The sequence below is a fragment of the Lotus japonicus genome, chromosome 1, assembly GCF_012489685.1.
Source record: "Lotus japonicus ecotype B-129 chromosome 1, LjGifu_v1.2".
NCBI lineage: Eukaryota > Viridiplantae > Streptophyta > Magnoliopsida > Fabales > Fabaceae > Lotus > Lotus japonicus.
The window spans coordinates 121,220,293-121,237,877 of record NC_080041.1 but is presented as its reverse complement, the minus strand read 5'-3'; the positions used below and the strand labels follow the sequence as shown (position 1 = coordinate 121,237,877).

The window sequence follows — 17,585 nt, the reverse complement described above, 5'->3', positions numbered from 1 at the left end:
AGATTCGAGCGATGGATGAAGACTTTTTCTATTCGGGACTTCTAACGAAGTTTCCGTCCGCGTTGCCAGATTTGTTTCGACATTTCCAATCTTTCTTCAGAAGGAAGTTTTGTCGTCTGAGCATCATAGCAAAAAGTAGTTTAACGGGACAGATTAACTTACACCGCCTTTGGGATTTTAGATATCGTTTTTCCCAAATCATAGATAATTGTTTTGAGTTCTGGAATTCTGACGCCAGAATCTCTCTTAGAATTCCTCGGTGGACGTGCTGCAAAAATCGGAATCGCGAAATTTTCATTTTCCCGCGATTTCACCTGCCTATAAATAGCTCGAAAAAGCAAAATCTCTTCATTCTCACCCATTCAAGGCCGCGAGCAAGGAGAGAGGAGGAGAGGAGAAATTTTCGCGAAAACTTGACCAATCTTCGTGCAGTTCGTCCCTACTTCTAGGTATTGAGGTAACTAGCATGAATCCTACCTCTGTTTACTGTTTCTGTTGCGTTTCTGAAGTCGTTTCTGTGCTCACAGTTTTGAGCTTTTTCTAAAATTGTCCGATTTCCTTGATTTCTTGGTTGGGTTATGTTCCTTATGTTCCCATGAGTCTAAAACCTCTGTCAGTAATCGCCGATTGCGATTCAGTTGTCCAAGATCTGAAAAATTGATTCAAAACCCCATTAGTCGCACATTTCGAAACTTTATTGTCGAAAAGCTGTAATCTGACTTCGTGCCTTTAGGATTTGTTGTCACGGATGTCATGAGGATCAATGCTGTCAAATTTGTTTTCCGAACTGATAACTTTGAAGTTTTGAGCCTTTATTTTGGACCAAAATGCCCCTGGATAGTCGTATTTCGACCCGATTGTCCGAAAATTGTTCCGACAATTTCTTTGCCTTAGTTTTACCCTAAAACTACCTTGTGAATTGATTTAGATCGAAGAAAAAGTTCGAAAACCCTATTTTCCATAGTGGCCGAAACCTAATTGCTTGGGTACCGTGTCCAAAAATAATTTTTTGGTCTCTATGACCTGAGCCATTGCGTAGCTCTTTCAATTGTCGAAATTTTGGCGCCGGTTTCGTGTCATTCTGAGTTCTGTAGCTCGAGTTATGCTCGTTTTAGCGAACGAAGTCTCCGTTGTCAATTTGTGCCTAAATAGGAACTCTGAAGCTTTAGAGGCTTTCTTTACGATTTCGATTAGTATTAGTAGATCGTGTTGCTCCTAGTGAAGCTTGTGTTGATGATTGTGTTTTCTTTGTTCTAGGTTCGCAATTTCCATGCCCAACTTCTACTCACGAAGGTAAGGGTAACTCGGTTTTAGAGCGTCTTTGAGTCTTGCATGCTTTTATCGCACTGCCTGTGTTTGAGATGAAGATGTTTATATTGATTGGCAGATGATTATGATTATTATGCTGAATTTGGAAAATGTTTTCTGAGAGGCTTCGGCCGTTTACTGGTTTCTGTCGTTACTGCTTCCTAGTGGACGGAACATGTGGTTACTTTGGATTGGTCCTTGGGTGGGCTTTGTTATTGTCTGACTTGGCATATAGGGCTTGAGTCAAGTGGCGATGAGGAGGTGTGTCCTATCATTGTCCCATCTTGCGAGGTGCTAAGTGGCGATCAGGAGGTGTGTCCTATGATTGTCCCGTCTTGTGTGACGTTAAGTGGCGATTAGGAGGTGTGTCCTATGATTGTCCCGTCATGTATGACGTTATAAGTGGCGATGAGGAGGTGTGTCCTATCATTGTCCCGTCTTGAGAGACGATATTGATCGATCCATTTTGTTAGCAGCATATAGTTGCATTATAGGGAACTAACACCTGACCCTATGTTGTTGGATTTTCGTATTGGTTTATTGATATCTGATTTGATGTTACATTGTTGAGGTTATTATTATCTGAGTCCGATTTACGTTTAAGTTGTTGATATATGAGTTGAGTTATGTTGCTAGTTATTTACCATGCCAGGTAATTAAATTCGAACAGCATGATTTTTCTCTTTTATACATGGTAATTGCATGGAGTTAACCCTTTCTATTTGCTACTTGTTGTTTGGGCGCTTAACGCTATTAGGCGATGGAGATCCTTCCGCCGAGGCATAGCTACTCGAGTTGGAGATCGAGTTGTAAGCGGTGGAGTAGAGGTATGAGAAGCAGCTTTGCTTCTCTTCTTGTGGATTATGTTGGAGTCTCTTTTACTTTATGAGAACTCTGTTATTAAAGTCTTGCTTCCGCCACTGTTAAAGTGCGCATGTTTATTCTGAACCTTACTTATGGTATTGTAAACTATTATTACTGTATATCGGGAAACAAGTTATCTGAATAAAGTTATGGTATGTTTCCAACCTTTTAGCCGAAGTGTTTAGTTGTTTTACAGAAAAAAATTCCCTTGGTTTTTAGGGATTGCAGATTGGTCCTTAGACTTTGTTAGGTTACTAATGTGACTCCTCAGTTGAGAAATTGGGGTGTTACACACATCCTTTAATTAATAATAATATTCTTAAAATTAGAAATGGTTGTTGTACTTTGAGGGTAAATTTTATTTTCTACAACCATCCAATTAAGTTCTCCCACATCATTTTTTTTGAGTGTTGCCTCATCGTTAATTACATTTTAATTAAAATTAAATAAAAAATGTAACTGATATGATTGAGCAAACCATCTATGATCTATCTTCCAACTTTCAAAATTCCATTTAAAGGCTATATAAATCCATAAAAAATTGAAATTTCAAAGCAGCAGCACATAGAAAGCAAGATCAGAAAACACTTCATAGGACTCCTTGATCGAACTCCATATATAATGCAAAACTCCAAGCAATATTTAACCGATACCACTAATTCTTTCTATCTAGCTTGATCACATGCATCAAGACTAACTCGCTAATTCAAACTAAAATCAATATTTTCAACTCATCTTAACATAATTCAAAACATATCAATCGCCATTTTCAAGGTTATATTACCACATAACACAACAATTTAGAAACATAGTAAGATGAAATTAATTTAAGAAAACAGAGAAAAAAACTACACTTAGAGTTATTTATGCAATTACTATTGTTCGCTCATTTATTTTCTATTTTCTCTAAAACTAAAGGCAAGAGAAAATGAAAAAAAACATCAGCACAAAACGGTGGGAACATGTTAAAATATAATCTGATAAAGTTGTAGGCATAAAGGGTAACGTAGAAGGTGAGGGAAAATATAATCAAACAATAAAGAAGGTTACATTTTATTTTCAACTATCAGCTTTTGGCATGAGCATACAGCTATAATTGATTCGGGTAACACTAACATCATTAGCATAACTTAGCAATTACCTTCAGAGAAATCCAAACGACAAGTTGTGCTAGAAGGGTAGATATTTGAAATATCTTCTTTCGTATTTGACCCGAGACTAGATTAGTTTTACCACGAGCTATAATTTATTACACTCGAATACAATTTCCACATTCATTTTTTTTAATCTTTTTTCTTTCTTTAATCACACTAATTACATCTCGTATTTTCTCTTCTCTCAACTTTATTTCTAGTTAAGTGAGAGTGAATGGAACTTAATCATTTACCTACACTAAAAGAAAATCGTTTGAAAATAGAAGAAGTTATATGTGTTTGGAAGTGATAAACTACACCCCACTCATGCAGATAGTAAATGATTAGCACACTATTGAAGTATGTTTTTTTTGTACTTGATTTTACTCATGTAAGTAAAAGTAACGTATTTTGAAATTTTCGAATACATTAATTTTTAAATTTTGAACTTCTTAACGTGGAATGAAGAAATATATTTGATTATTTGCTCAGATGAAAACAAAGTAGTATAACATGAAAAAGTCAAAAATAGACCAGCACTTGACGTGAAACGGTGAAAGTGAAGACGGGCCATGCGATCGACCTCATCGCTTCGCGTCCAAACCGTGTAACGCGTCCTCCATTTCCATTTGCCGGGCGGCAACACCAAATTTAGTTAATAGCTTTAAAATGGTGGGGGACCAACAACAAAGCTCAATCCGATACATAATAGCATTAAAATGAATAACAACCAAATATTTTAAACACTCAACCGTTTCCACACACAATATGATTATAACCTCAAATTTCTATTGGCTTTCAAATGTTTCCTTTTATAAACTATTCCAGAGGTCACAACATGCCACTTAAAAATGTCGGTTAACAAGAACCCAATAACAACATTTAACTCGGTAGTCTCTAGGGCAGATGATAGAGCTAGAGAACGACTATTTCGGAGGTCACGGGTCGGCCACTTGTGAATGTCGGCCGCCAAGAAACCAATAATAAAATTTAGCTCGGCCATCTCCGGAGTAGATGACAGAGTTAAGGGACTACTGTTCAGGAGGCCTTAAGGGTCGTGGCCGATGGATGGCTACTATGTAAAATGACGATGGAGATATTACTGACGGACGAGCCGGGCCGATCATCGGATGTTGACTCTAACGATAACAAGGGACCGACATTAGGAGACTGAGGACCCACGCCTGAGTAGTGTTAGAGATCCATGAACATTAGGATGGATCACAATCATCCACTGCTTATGTTTGGAGGACAAGTCGGTATCCGACGGTGGAGCGTCACGAGCGGCATCAAAGGACACAGGTTGAAAGCGACTCATCCTCATCAACCCTAACAAAGTAAATTTGCACTTCCCTTTGACCCCCTCTTTACGCTTAGCATCTCGCATCTCAATAGAGTGTAGCCACCTTCGTGAGATCATGATAGAGCTATAGAGATTCAACGACCAATAAGTCATCCAAATACTTGGACTCATTAACTTCATAAGGTTTGTTCTCTAGTTTCCTCATTATACTTTTCTATCCTCTCCACTTCCTTTACTGACTTAAGCATCAGAATCTCTGCAGGTATCACCGATGCTCGAGCCCCCCTCGAACCAACTTAGTTCCAAACCTCATCTCTACAACATCCATCGTCCCCATCCTAGTCCTTTCCCAAGGTTACGACCTGGCCTAGTCTAACTAGTTTCCTCGAGCCTTGTCAGCTCATAAACAAAACTCGAACAAGAAAACTTCACATAAAAACAAATCAAATATGTAACCAACCACTACCACATTTTCTTCGTTGAAAAAAAGTTTAGGTTGATTTTGTTCCGGTCACCACCACGTGTCAGAGTATGCATCCGGAACCATAATCACTCACAAAGGTACTTACAGATCGTCCACAGCACAAAACTCATATCAAGAGTGAAAATCGCGCACGCAATATTCTAAGTAGAAATACATCAACAATGAAAATCGCACACCCAATATTCGAAATACCAACTGAGCCAACATGCTTTAGGTTCTAACCACTACATGACACATGTAGTTCATCTCATCATTTATTTGTGTCGATGCAAATAGTAGGATTAAGGTTTAAACCTATCCTATAATTTTGTTTTAAACACGGTTTGGTGAAAAATAATTTGTGGGGTTGAAAGAAGAAAGAGGAGGATTGGAATTCTAATTATGGTAAATGAAATTAAGAAAAGAGTGGGGTCGGTGTTGATGGCAAGGACATTATAAGAAGGGGAGAGGTTTTCTCGGAGCATTCGAAACCGCTTCTGCTCCTTGTTCGTTCGTTCGTTCAGCTTCTTCTTGTCTGTCTCTCTGTCTCTCTTTCTTCACAACCCATTCAAAGAAAGAGAAAATCCAATTCAATCCAATCCTATCCTATCACATCACACAACAATGGCAGATCAACTCACCGATGACCAGATCTCTGAGTTCAAGGAAGCCTTCAGCTTGTTCGATAAGGATGGCGATGGTGAGTAACCGTATTCTCAAATTCTGAATGTTTTTGCTTTTCAGATTCATTGTTTCATCACCATGATCATGTTAATTTATGTTTTGCTACGCTTTTACGCTTTTCTGATTCGGGTTGTTTCAATAAACACATAGAAAATGAACGAAATGAGTTTGTTTCATAGTAATTTAAGAAACAATTTACTTTTTGTTTATGTAGATTGTACAAACACTAATTTCAAACCTTTCATCCAATTTTTTAAATTGCTGCTGTGGTTAATTGCATTTTTTTTAATGGGTATTTGCAAATTGCAATCTTTGATGTTACAAAAGAATATGAAATTATGGATAAATCACCATTAGAAAGGGATGAATTAGTGAAATTAGAGACAGATCCTTTTAGTTTGAGAAGAAAGTTTCAAATTACAAGAACTTGTCTGTAATTTTCTCCAATAATTCATCCTTTTCTATTAAGAATGGCATTTGGAGACCACAAATCTTGATATTGTGACTGCAATTTTGGGATTTGGATTGCATGACTTCAGGAAAATCCTAAATTTACAGTCAAGGAATTTGACAAATTTTAGGTTACCTGAGCTGTCTAATCTTGATGAAATCGATGAGTCGTCGTGTTTAATTGTGAGCATGATGAACCATTAGAAACCAAACCATGATGTGTGACTTGTAACTTTGTGAGCATGTGCTTAATTGGGGGCCTCTGTGTTGAATTTGTACATTGCAGGTAGCATCACAACCAAGGAGCTTGGAACTGTTATGCGGTCATTGGGACAGAACCCAACAGAGGCAGAGCTCCAGGACATGATCAATGAGGTAGATGCTGATGGTAATGGAACCATTGACTTCCCCGAGTTCCTGAACCTCATGGCGAGGAAGATGAAGGACACCGACTCTGAGGAGGAGCTGAAAGAGGCGTTCCGTGTGTTTGACAAGGACCAGAATGGGTTCATTTCTGCTGCTGAGCTCCGCCACGTGATGACCAACCTCGGGGAGAAGCTCACTGATGAAGAAGTTGATGAGATGATAAGAGAGGCTGATGTTGATGGTGATGGCCAGATAAACTACGAGGAGTTTGTTAAGGTCATGATGGCCAAGTGATCACACACCATGTATTATCTGTGATAACAAAAGGAGAGACAAAGAAATATAGTTAGGACAAGGTTGACTTGTGTGTAATAGCACACCTAGTCTTAACCCAATGTCTTTTAAATCTCCATTTTATGTTTTTATTCTTATTTGGTATATGGTTTTGATTACAATTAATGGTTGTGGTGGAATGGTGTTTTCACCTATGTGACTGTCTCAAGTTTCCTTCTCAGTAGAATTCTACATCAACATTAAACTGATATGCTAATTCAGTTATACTCTTAGTTCTATTTATATATGCGGTTGAAATGTGTCTTATATTTAAGCTTTCCTCGGTTTGTCCATGATATATCAAGATTGTTATCCCCAATTAAGAAAATATTAAAAAGAGTTAGGTGAAGAGATGCCTGTCACATGAATAAGCATTAAGCAGTTATGTCTGATAGATGATAGGGAACCATGAAATTATACTTAATCTAAGGTTATAAAACTTGTGAAGGGAAGGGCTTATATTGCAGAATCTACTCTTAGACTTAAAATCACATTAGTCTACAAGTTACCATAGGGAGATTCTCTTTTTTTTTTTGGTACATCGGAAAGATAAATTGCAGCCGCAAAGAATTAATCCCTAAACCTTCCCCACCCAACTCATATGTCCCCCTAGCCCTTATCACTTGAGCTATCATCGGGGACAAGAATTTCTTCTCTAACGTGCTTTGGAGTGTGTTTCACACACATATCAGAATATTAACGGATGCTCTTAGTCTCTTTCATGTTTTTTACATGGAAAAGTTAGATATTTCTTTCCAATGAAAATAAATGTGGGAAACATCGAAAATCTGAGTGCACCCATGTACGGATAATTCATGCTTAGCTAAGGCATCCATAACCTTATTGCCCTCCCTCCCTGTAAACATGGCTCCAACAAATCCAGCCATTCAAATTAATCAAGCTCTTGATTTCATGGATCACAATCGCACAAGGATGTGTCTGTCTTCTTCCTGACTACACAAGCTGAATAGCAACAGATGAATCAGATTAAATTGCTATTTTGAGTCTTGACCAGCCCCTACTTTTAAAAAGCTTAAGACCAATAAAAATGCCCCACAATCCTGCCTCCAGCAGGGAACCATCACCGAAACTCTTGGAGAAAGCCACCACGAACTATCCTAAATGGTCCCTTACCACACCACAACAAGCTGCCATTATGAGAAAGAGCGTGCCCTCACTTTCATGGCTTGTATGTAGTTTCATTTCATGGCTTTATATGAAGTTTCAAGTAAAATAAACACCAATACTTGCAACACTTAATTTGCTAAAATAACATGAATTAACCAAATGAAATTGCCCTATCTGAACAGAATCATGAAAAGGGTCATTTAAGGGGAGGTTGTGTTACTCATGATGTTATCAATTTACTAGTTTACTCAATATATATTTAATTTTCATATAACCATAAACCAATAACATCACAGTTCAATTTTTAGAACATAGTATTATTATTATTCTGAACAAGGGCGAGAATTTTTTTTTCCAAAGATCATATTACAGAAGAATGCTCAGTAACACAAGTCCAAAGACAACAGTTCAATTTCAATCATTTTACTCATGGAAATTGAAACTAATCATTATAAAAGAAAACGTAGAACCCCTTTCCCCGCCCCCTCCCTTTCTTCTCTCTATCAAAATTACAAAACTAAGCCACAAATAAAGATGTTTAATTATTGAACAACTTGATCACAATCTTTTTAAACTTTTCTTTCTTGCATCTATCTTCTTCTTGTCTGCCTGAGCTTTTGCTTGTCCACCTTCTTTCCTTTGTGGTGCAGCAGGAGCAGAAACTGCCATAGCAGCAGCAGTGGAACCATTAACGATTTTCTCAGTCATAACAACAGCTACCTGTTCCTGATTGTTTCCTCTTGTTGCAGTGGTTGAGGACAATGGTGGTAATGGGAGTGGCAATGCAGCACTCTGTGGTGTGGTTTTAATGTCAGCACCAAGCACAGCCGCGTTTGTCTGATCAACATTCAGAGCAGTCGTTGATTCAGATATAGCTCCACTTTTGAATTTGGGCTTTGGTTTTGCATGGATTCCTGTGTAAATCCTGCATGCATGCCCCAACAGAAGCTCCTCAATTACAAGGTAATCCTCAATTACAAGCTAAGCAAATAGGTTAAAACTAACTCCCAAAGGTTTATCAAACCCGTGAAAAAGTAACACTATATACTTTGAGTTTAAAATCCAGATCAGCCTTAACCCAACATAAAACAAGAGCATGCCTTGCAAATCAACTCAATCAAATTAGCTGAAATTTCAAGAGAAATAGATGTAACATGACCTTCAGGTAACTTAAATCTAATCATGTAAAAAAACAAAGCTTCATCGATGAGGTCAAGCTCAGAAAGATAACTTAAATGAGGTAGTCAAAGATAAGAAGTAGATAGTGGGCAGATAAAGAATGACCATCCACATTAAATTTGTATGGTACGGGTTAAATACTCATGAAACTGTATGGTTGGGATTAACTACTCATGAGAACATGCTCTCTCATGATACACACACGCATGAGGAGAGAGAGCGAAGAACCCTCTACACATGCCTTACTTCCAAGCTTCTCTGGCCCCAAAAGACTAGTTAAAAGTTTCAAATTAAATTTTCAAATTTTACATACAAGAATTTAATATACAAAGCATCATGAATAATTCTTGCATGAGCACACACAGATTAGGCACTGGTAATCAAAATCTAACAATAATTTTAAAATAACTTTAATAAGGAGCTTTAAATAAGAAGCTTGGATGTCTTTTTAATTATTTTTTTAATATAACTTAAGTGTTTTATTGATTGTGCCAAGTATATTGAGAACTGCTCCTGCATCATGGGCTAAACTCACCTGGCATGTCTAGCATACTCCTCATAATTTTCAAGCAGCAGTTTCCCAGCCTGTTCATTAAGAGCTGATTCTGGGAATGGTTCAATCAACAGACACCTAACAACCTGTTCATTAAGAGGATCAATGTTAGTGAACAAGCAGAACTATTGAGCAAAACCAAATTCAATATATCAAGAAAATCTACAAGTTTGTGAATTAAGAAAATGGCATTTGTTTCATTTCTTGCTTTCACTTTATTTCATATTTTCAAATATTTGTATATAAGAAATGGGTAAATAATAAACAAAGTGTTATTTAGTCATTCATGGAAAGAAAAAGTTGGAACAAAAAACATTTTTCTCAAACTAAATAGTCCCAAAAACCTCTCCTATAAGGACACTACTCAAATGAATAACTAAGTTTTGGCTTACAAAGACTAGCACAAGTCAAAGAAATAATAAGTTTTTGCTTACAAAGACAAACAAAACACTTACAATAAGGACATGCCGTAACCCAAGGCTAGGATTCCAATCCTTTTTAAGAGTGTTGACGCAAATCTCTCCACTGGATGAAATATTTGGATGGAAGATCTTAGTCAGGAAAAAACCTACAACATTAAATTCAATGGCTTAATAAGTTTAACAGCATCACAGGACCACAAGAATATATGTGATTCATTCTATTAGGCAAACTGAGCAACCCAGGATAATAAGGTAAAACACACATTTTAACAATGAAATTAGAAGATTCTAAAACACACCTTTAGGTGGAGAATGTGGAAAATCATGGGACAGTAACAACTTCATTCGGAAAACTCCATTGTCATAAGGAGTCCCAGCTGCAAAAATACATAACTTTCAGCAGGAGCTCTTCACAAAATGCTCAACCGTACATTAAAAACACAAAGTAACTTGCCTGGGCCTTCAATGTCAGCATATATTGTTGAAAAATCATCATCATTTACCACGACTTTGATGCCTTCTGGAGGGGATTCATCAAGATTTTTCAACTCCTTGGCAAGTAGCCTTATTACATTTGGTGGAAGATTTTCATTCGTGGCCTAAAACAAAAACACCATATTGTATTTAAGAAAACCCCCAAACAAAATCAAACCACCGTGACAAGTTATATTGCCTTTTCATATATAACATTGGCAAATTATACATGATCCCTAATAACAAAAACTCCAACTATATAAGCAAAGAAACGCTTACCATCAGCACAAAGGCACCTGCACACCCTGTTTTGTTCTGCCACTGAAGAGGAATGAACCCTTCCCCGACAATTGAGTGAATTCACAAATTCGCTGCTGGGAGCAAAGGATGCAATCAAGCCAAAGTAAAAGTTCCTGCAAGGGTATTTTCTGATCAGAAACAAGTGAAAGTTGTATTTATGAACATGTTCAACCTCAGATCATTTGATCAAACTATTCTTGAAAATGCATAGGATTCAATTTCAAACAACAAAACATACTAGACATTTCAGTAGAACTAGAAGGAAGTATAGGATCTTAAATAACCAAAAGTAATCACGTTTTGGGAAGACCAATATTCCATTGCCAACTTCACATGAGAAAAACCAACAAAACTCAAATAACAATTTCTAAAAGGTCAATCCCCTAAGCAGTCACTACAGCACAACACACAACATAAAGTCAGAAAACTTAGTAACTAGTCTGGTCTAGAAGCATACTACAAACCAATTTCTCAAGGAAAAACACATATAACCAAAAAAAGAGAAGAAAGAAAAAGCAACTCACGTGAAACTTCTGAACCTGAATTCATCTCATTAACCCCAAAACCCTAAATACAAAAAATCACCCCACCCCTCCAAATAAAAACACAAAAAGTTTCAATTTTTAAAACAAAAAAGACCCGATCATGGGGCAAAACAAAACCCTAATGAGCAAAAAGAAAACCTGAGAATCTCAATATTTCTAATCTAACGTGAAAGAAACCCTACCCTAAAAGAAAAATTACTGATCAGATTAACAAAGCTTCATTCACAGGGCACAATACTGAAAAAGAAAAACATGGGTATCAACGAAACCGATCAAACACAGATTTTGACATATAAAAAAACCACCTTTTTATCTAATTCAACACAAAACGTAAGACCCAGAAAAGAAAAACCAAATAGAATTGAATGAAGTTGAAAACCCAGATGAGAATTCACCTTGTTTGCAGAAAGATTGAAGCTTTTGGGAGAGAGAGGGGAAGGAGTGAGACAATGAGGAGAGAGAGAGAGAGAGAGAGAGAGAGAGAGAGCGATCCCTCCTTGGAATGAATGATTGATTGATTGGTGGAACTTTGATGGCATAAAAATAAATAAAAAATCAATATTTTATTTATTTAATTTCGTAACGGTAGGAAAATTGAGAAGCCAATTTTTATATTAATTTATGATTAATTAAAGATTAATTTGGATAGATGATTTAATTAATGATAAAATTAGGTCTAGAAATTATGATTATGAAATGACGTGTGGGTGGTACAGATCTTCAGGAATTATAGACGTTGGATTCCTCATGTCTACCTGAAATGGAAAAAGGTCTCACGCGCTTTGAACGGGTGTGAATCATACATTCACATGGTATGGTAATATGGTTGATCATCTTCAACGGTATAATTTCAAAATAAAATAAGATGAAATTTTAATCTTTTTGTATTTAGTTACTTAAATATATATAGATGTATTTTATGAGTATCATATTTTTATGTGAGAAGATCATAGTAAATCAGGATAGTTAGATTTAACCACGAATGATTCAGATTTAGTCATTAGCACGTGTGGCATTTTTAAGTTATTAAATGGTTATTACTTATTTTAATCTAAATTATTTATGATTAGATTTAATAGTCATGATTTATTTTTTGATAAAATCACCTGAGATATATCTGTTACAATAAGAGCTGCAATTGAATACGGTGTTCTCAAATAAGCCGCTTGAGAAGAAGCGGCTATTTCATCTCGTTTGTCTGTAGTAAGCAATTCCTATTAGGGCTGTGATTGAGAAAATCTTCTCAATCAGTTTCGGTTCGGTGGTTGGTTTTTGGTTTAATGAATATCTGTACTTCCTATTAGCCTCGGCCTTACCTGTTCGTCATATACAACATAAAAATGTTGTAATTTGTTTTTAATTTGTTTTCTTGGTAAGTTAAAAAAAATTGTTTTCTTGGTGGAAGTTTTTAATTTGTTTTCTTGTAGAATGAAGTGACCCAAAGCAACTCTAAGTAGGTGATAATATAGATTCTGTGAAAAAAAGAAAAAAATAATAATTGATCCAAACATGTTATTATTAGTTGATGTAAAATGTGATTAGATTATAGATCTCCCATCTCAATTAATAATTACAATCATCATAGCATGGTCATCAACAATGATTGCAGGATTTGTTGCTCTTTCTTTATTATTGGGCCCGTGATGAAGCATCTGAATAATGCAAGATTTGGATGTGAAAAAAAAAATGCAAGGGGTCAGTGAGGGTTTTATGACAACTATAGTTTTGGTAAAACTGATTGATATGTATTTCTTTGCTATTCGGCTCAATTGCTTCTTGATCCGTATAAGGTGTACCCATGTAGGATTATAGAAGGTTAAACTATGACTATGGTGTTCATTTATCAAAATAGGTTGGTAAATGATTAACAAAAAAGAGAAAAAAATTGATACACAATATAAAAAGAGTTTTGCTTAATCACTTAATCATATTCGAGAAATGTAACAATGTTATCATTATAAGACTTATTTCACATATAAGATTGATCCAAGAATTGGTAAATAATTGATATTTTTTAAGTATTTAATTTAAAATTTGATTTCTCGGCGGTGTATAGGAAGAATGATTTATTATGAGAATCTTACTCATTTAATATGATCTCTAAATTTTGAAAAGATTAGTATATAACTGTGAGATGTTGGAATAACTTTCAAAAATAAGAAAATAAACCTAAAAATCAGGGCCAACAAGTTTGATTCTCCTTTTCTTTTATGAACTTTTTCAAGAAGTTTAATGTTCCATATCAAGAAGATAACGACAAGGGGTATGGAATATATATATCCATTATGGAGTATGGACAGTTTTCAATCAAGGTAAAAGGTGAAGGAAGCAAACAAATTAGAGTATACAAGTAGTTCCAAACAGATACAAATTAAAGTCTTTGAAGGCACTACTACAAAATCTGCAGGAAACTACTTCCTAAACGCAGCAAAATTCGTAGGAAATCTCTGTAAAAAAAAAAAATCTCAAAACATGCGCACGTAATTCAAATCTAACATAAATTTAAACATATATAAGCTAACACCAAATTTTAAATAATAGTACTACAATTTTGCAAATACTGGAATATTGATGCAATTACACTTGTTCATGAATGTGATATCCCACTGCATTTATCCTCTCCTTTTTCTCTACTAGGAGTCTAGGACGGTAGCTTAACCCTCCAGCTTAAAAAATAAATACACATAATGGAAGCTTACTCTACTTTAATTATTATAATGGATGGCTGAATGTTAGTGGCTAAGATGATAGGAATAGGATAAAGTTTATAGGGATACTTAAAGGGGAAGTGGACAAAGCATCAGAAAAATGTAATGGTTATCACTTATCATTATGAGCAGTTTGAATTATTGATACTGACCATCTACTATGAGCAAAGAGCTTTTAGGAGAAAATGTGTGCTCTGAGAATGACATACAAGACAGACTGGTTAGTATATCCAATCTCGTTTCTTGTGGCGACAATAATAGAGGCATCACCATAAAACTGCATTGTTATGATTCTTGCACTACAAAAAAAAATCTTGTAAAAAAACTATATTTTTCTTTTATTTTTTTTTCTTTGCCGGGAGTAAACATTTTACGAAAAATAAGTCGGTAATTCCCAACAAAAACTTTACTGACCTAGTTAATAATTAAGTTTAAGGGTTAAATGTATTCCATGTCCCTAGTTAATAAGTCGGTAATTCCCAACAAAAACTTTACTGACCTAGTTAATAAGCTTAAGGGTTTGGTAGTGAAGATGAATATTGAGGAGAGAGAAGGAACCTACCTTTGTTGGGTTCAACCTTATACATAGAAGAGAGATACAATATTGGTGGGTCCCACAAACTTTTCACCTTTTTTCAAATTGCGAAGAAATTTGATGTTGGTTGTGTTGATTTTTTTTTTCCTTATATGCCCCTATGGTAGCTATTAAAAGAACCAACGAGAATTGCATATATTTGGATGAATGAGTCTTTAAATAAAATCTTAATGTTTTTTTTTTCATTTTCTATTACCCACCTCCCTCCTTCTCTTCTCTTTCTATCATATCAAATAACTTTCAAAACTACCATATTTCTCACATCTTTCCCTCTACTTATATTCTCTCTCCTCTGTTATCTCTCCTCAATTTCTCTCGTCTTTATTGAACAAAATGTACAAGTATAATTATATATATATATAGGTCACACCTAAAGTCAATGAAAAAAATATTCATAGCTTTCAGTCCTTTTAAAGATTGTTTTTTTAAGAGTAAAGTACACTCACCCCTCTCAAGGTTTGTTAGAATTACATTCCATCCCATTATAATCTAAATCTACACCCCACCCCATTTTATATAGAGGCAAATTTAGTGACGAAAAATATTCTTCAATATTAATAATTAGTTATTATTTAAATTGTTAATCAATAATTTCAAAAAATATTTTCAATATAATCCAATAAATTTAAAAATGAAAACATCACAATCCTCCTCATTCTCTCAATCGCGTTCTTCCTCCGTAAATTCACAATGTAAATTCTGCAATAGCACACCTGACCGGTTTACAAACCATATCTCGAACATAGTGAAACATGCTTGTGTTTTCATATTTTGTAATAATTCAATGTTAATCAAAATAATCTCTTTATACCTCCAATTTTTAAAATTGGATTGTAGACCCAAAAAGCAACACAAATGAGTGAAGAAAATAGAGAAACAAAATTAAGAAATATGAAGTGGATCGGAGGTTATTAGAACCCAACGATGCGGTGGAGTACCGATTTTAACAAAATCCAACAACATCTTAAACCAACAGAGCGTTCGCTCACAACTGAAAGAGGTGAAGTTCACAAGAAGTAGTTGAACAAGTGGCTTTGGGGATGTGCGATTCATGTTATGGGGTTCAAGTCGCAACAAAACTTTGAGGCATGGTGGTGCCATGGGGTTTCCCATTCTGGGACGGTGGTCGCCGTGTTAAAGGGAGCAAAGGCTTGGTGGTGATCGTTTGTGGTGAGAAATATGATTTGGAAATAGATGGGACGTAGACTTAACAGACAGAGTGGATGGTTTTTTTAAATTTAATTCAGTAAAATTATTTTCATAAATTAATGTATGATAGTGTATATGCATTAAATTTATTTAAATTTTAACTAATTAGTAATTATTTTTTATTAGTGACGAATTTGTTTTCGTCACTAAATTTTGCCTTTATAAAAAATGGAGTGGAGTGTAGATTTTAAAAAAAAATGGGGTGAAATGTCATTCTTGCAAACCTTGAGGAGGGTGAGTGCATTTTACCCTTTTTTTTATTAGTTTTTGAAATAAAGACAAGTAATGTGATAATACTTAGATGATCAGGTTTTTGTCCAATCATCAGTCCACATGATGAGTTTAGTCAGATTAGAATTATCTACATGTACTCTTTACATCAGCTTTGGTCATTCAAATGTTTTAATCACTTTTGATCATTCCCTTTCACCTTCTTCCTTTTCCCTCTCTCCTTCACAGTCACCAACCAACCTCCACAATCCTCCCTCACCTCACCCTTCCATCCCCTTCTTCGCATACCAAGCAGTGTTCTAAGAGAGCGACGAAGGAAGAATATATGGCAGAAACAACGAACAACAAGAAGCTTGAAGAACAAGAAGAGTTTTTGAACAAGGATCTAACCACCTCACGCCTTCATCATGGATCAGTACCAAACTCTTCCCTAGCCCATTCAGACTCTCATCTCGCTACATCTTCCTTTATCATTTCCCACCATTCAAACCACCCTTATTACAAGAAAATGTCATTTTAGCATTGACCACGACCTTGATGCTAAAATTAGCTCAATAGCATTGCCCAAACCGACAAATTGTTCATTAACGGCAGTTCCAAGCCGACACTAGTATCACCGACCAACTTATCATTGTTCAAAACTAACAAAGTTGAAGTCAATCGACCCATCTATTCCTTTGCTATTTGGCTCAATTGCTTCTTGATCAGTATAAGGTGTGCCCATGTAGGATTATAGACTGTTAAATTATGACTATATATGGTGTTCATTTATCAAAATAGGTTGGTAAGTGATTAACAGGAGAAAAAATTGATACACACAATATAAAAAAGAAGATTTGTATAATCACTTAATCATATTCGAGAAATATCATTAGACTTATTTTACCTACATTGATCCAACACAATTATTAAATAATTGAGATTTTTTAAGTCTTTAATTTAAGGTTTGATTTCCCGGCGGTGCATATGGAGAATGATTTATTGGGAAAATTTTATCCATTTAATATGATTTCCAAATTTCAAAAGGATTTGAGCTGCTGAACTCGTTGGTGAAGCAGTTGAACTAGTAGCCTTCGCACAGACTCTCTCAAATGCAGATCTCGCAATTTCAGAGATCGAAGGCGACAAAGAAGAAAGACTCTTTCCCTCTCTTTCCACTTCAGAAGGGTCGGGTAAAAAAAAACCTATATATTAGGATCAACAAGTTTGATTCTCCTTTTTTTTTTTTTTTTTTATCTTTTTCAAGAAGTTTAATATTCCATATCAAGAAGATAACGACAAGGGTATATATGAAACATATATCCATTATGGATAGTTTTCCATCAAGCGAAAAGGTG

At 35.5% G+C, this 17,585-nt stretch overlaps 2 protein-coding genes across 2 annotated transcripts; one reads left to right on the top strand and one right to left on the bottom strand.

Annotated features, from left to right (window-relative positions):
* Window positions 1-5,530: 5,530 nt before the first annotated feature.
* On the top strand, window positions 5,531-7,171 carry LOC130729978 (calmodulin-7-like). The gene is made up of 2 exons (XM_057581843.1): window positions 5,531-5,771; window positions 6,492-7,171. Exons 1-2 carry the CDS (start codon window positions 5,696-5,698, stop codon window positions 6,863-6,865), a joined length of 450 nt encoding a protein of 149 aa, XP_057437826.1. The 5' UTR covers window positions 5,531-5,695; the 3' UTR covers window positions 6,866-7,171.
* A 1,162-nt stretch (window positions 7,172-8,333) lies between these two features.
* On the bottom strand, window positions 8,334-12,051 carry LOC130729976 (ubiquitin-conjugating enzyme E2 22). Its single transcript, XM_057581840.1, has 7 exons — window positions 11,901-12,051; window positions 10,940-11,073; window positions 10,641-10,785; window positions 10,486-10,563; window positions 10,220-10,332; window positions 9,747-9,850; window positions 8,334-8,957 (listed from the first exon to the last, which is right to left on the bottom strand). The coding sequence occupies exons 2-7, from the start codon at window positions 10,940-10,942 to the stop codon at window positions 8,591-8,593; spliced, it is 810 nt and encodes a 269-aa protein (XP_057437823.1). The 5' UTR covers window positions 10,943-11,073; window positions 11,901-12,051; the 3' UTR covers window positions 8,334-8,590.
* Window positions 12,052-17,585: the final 5,534 nt, after the last annotated feature.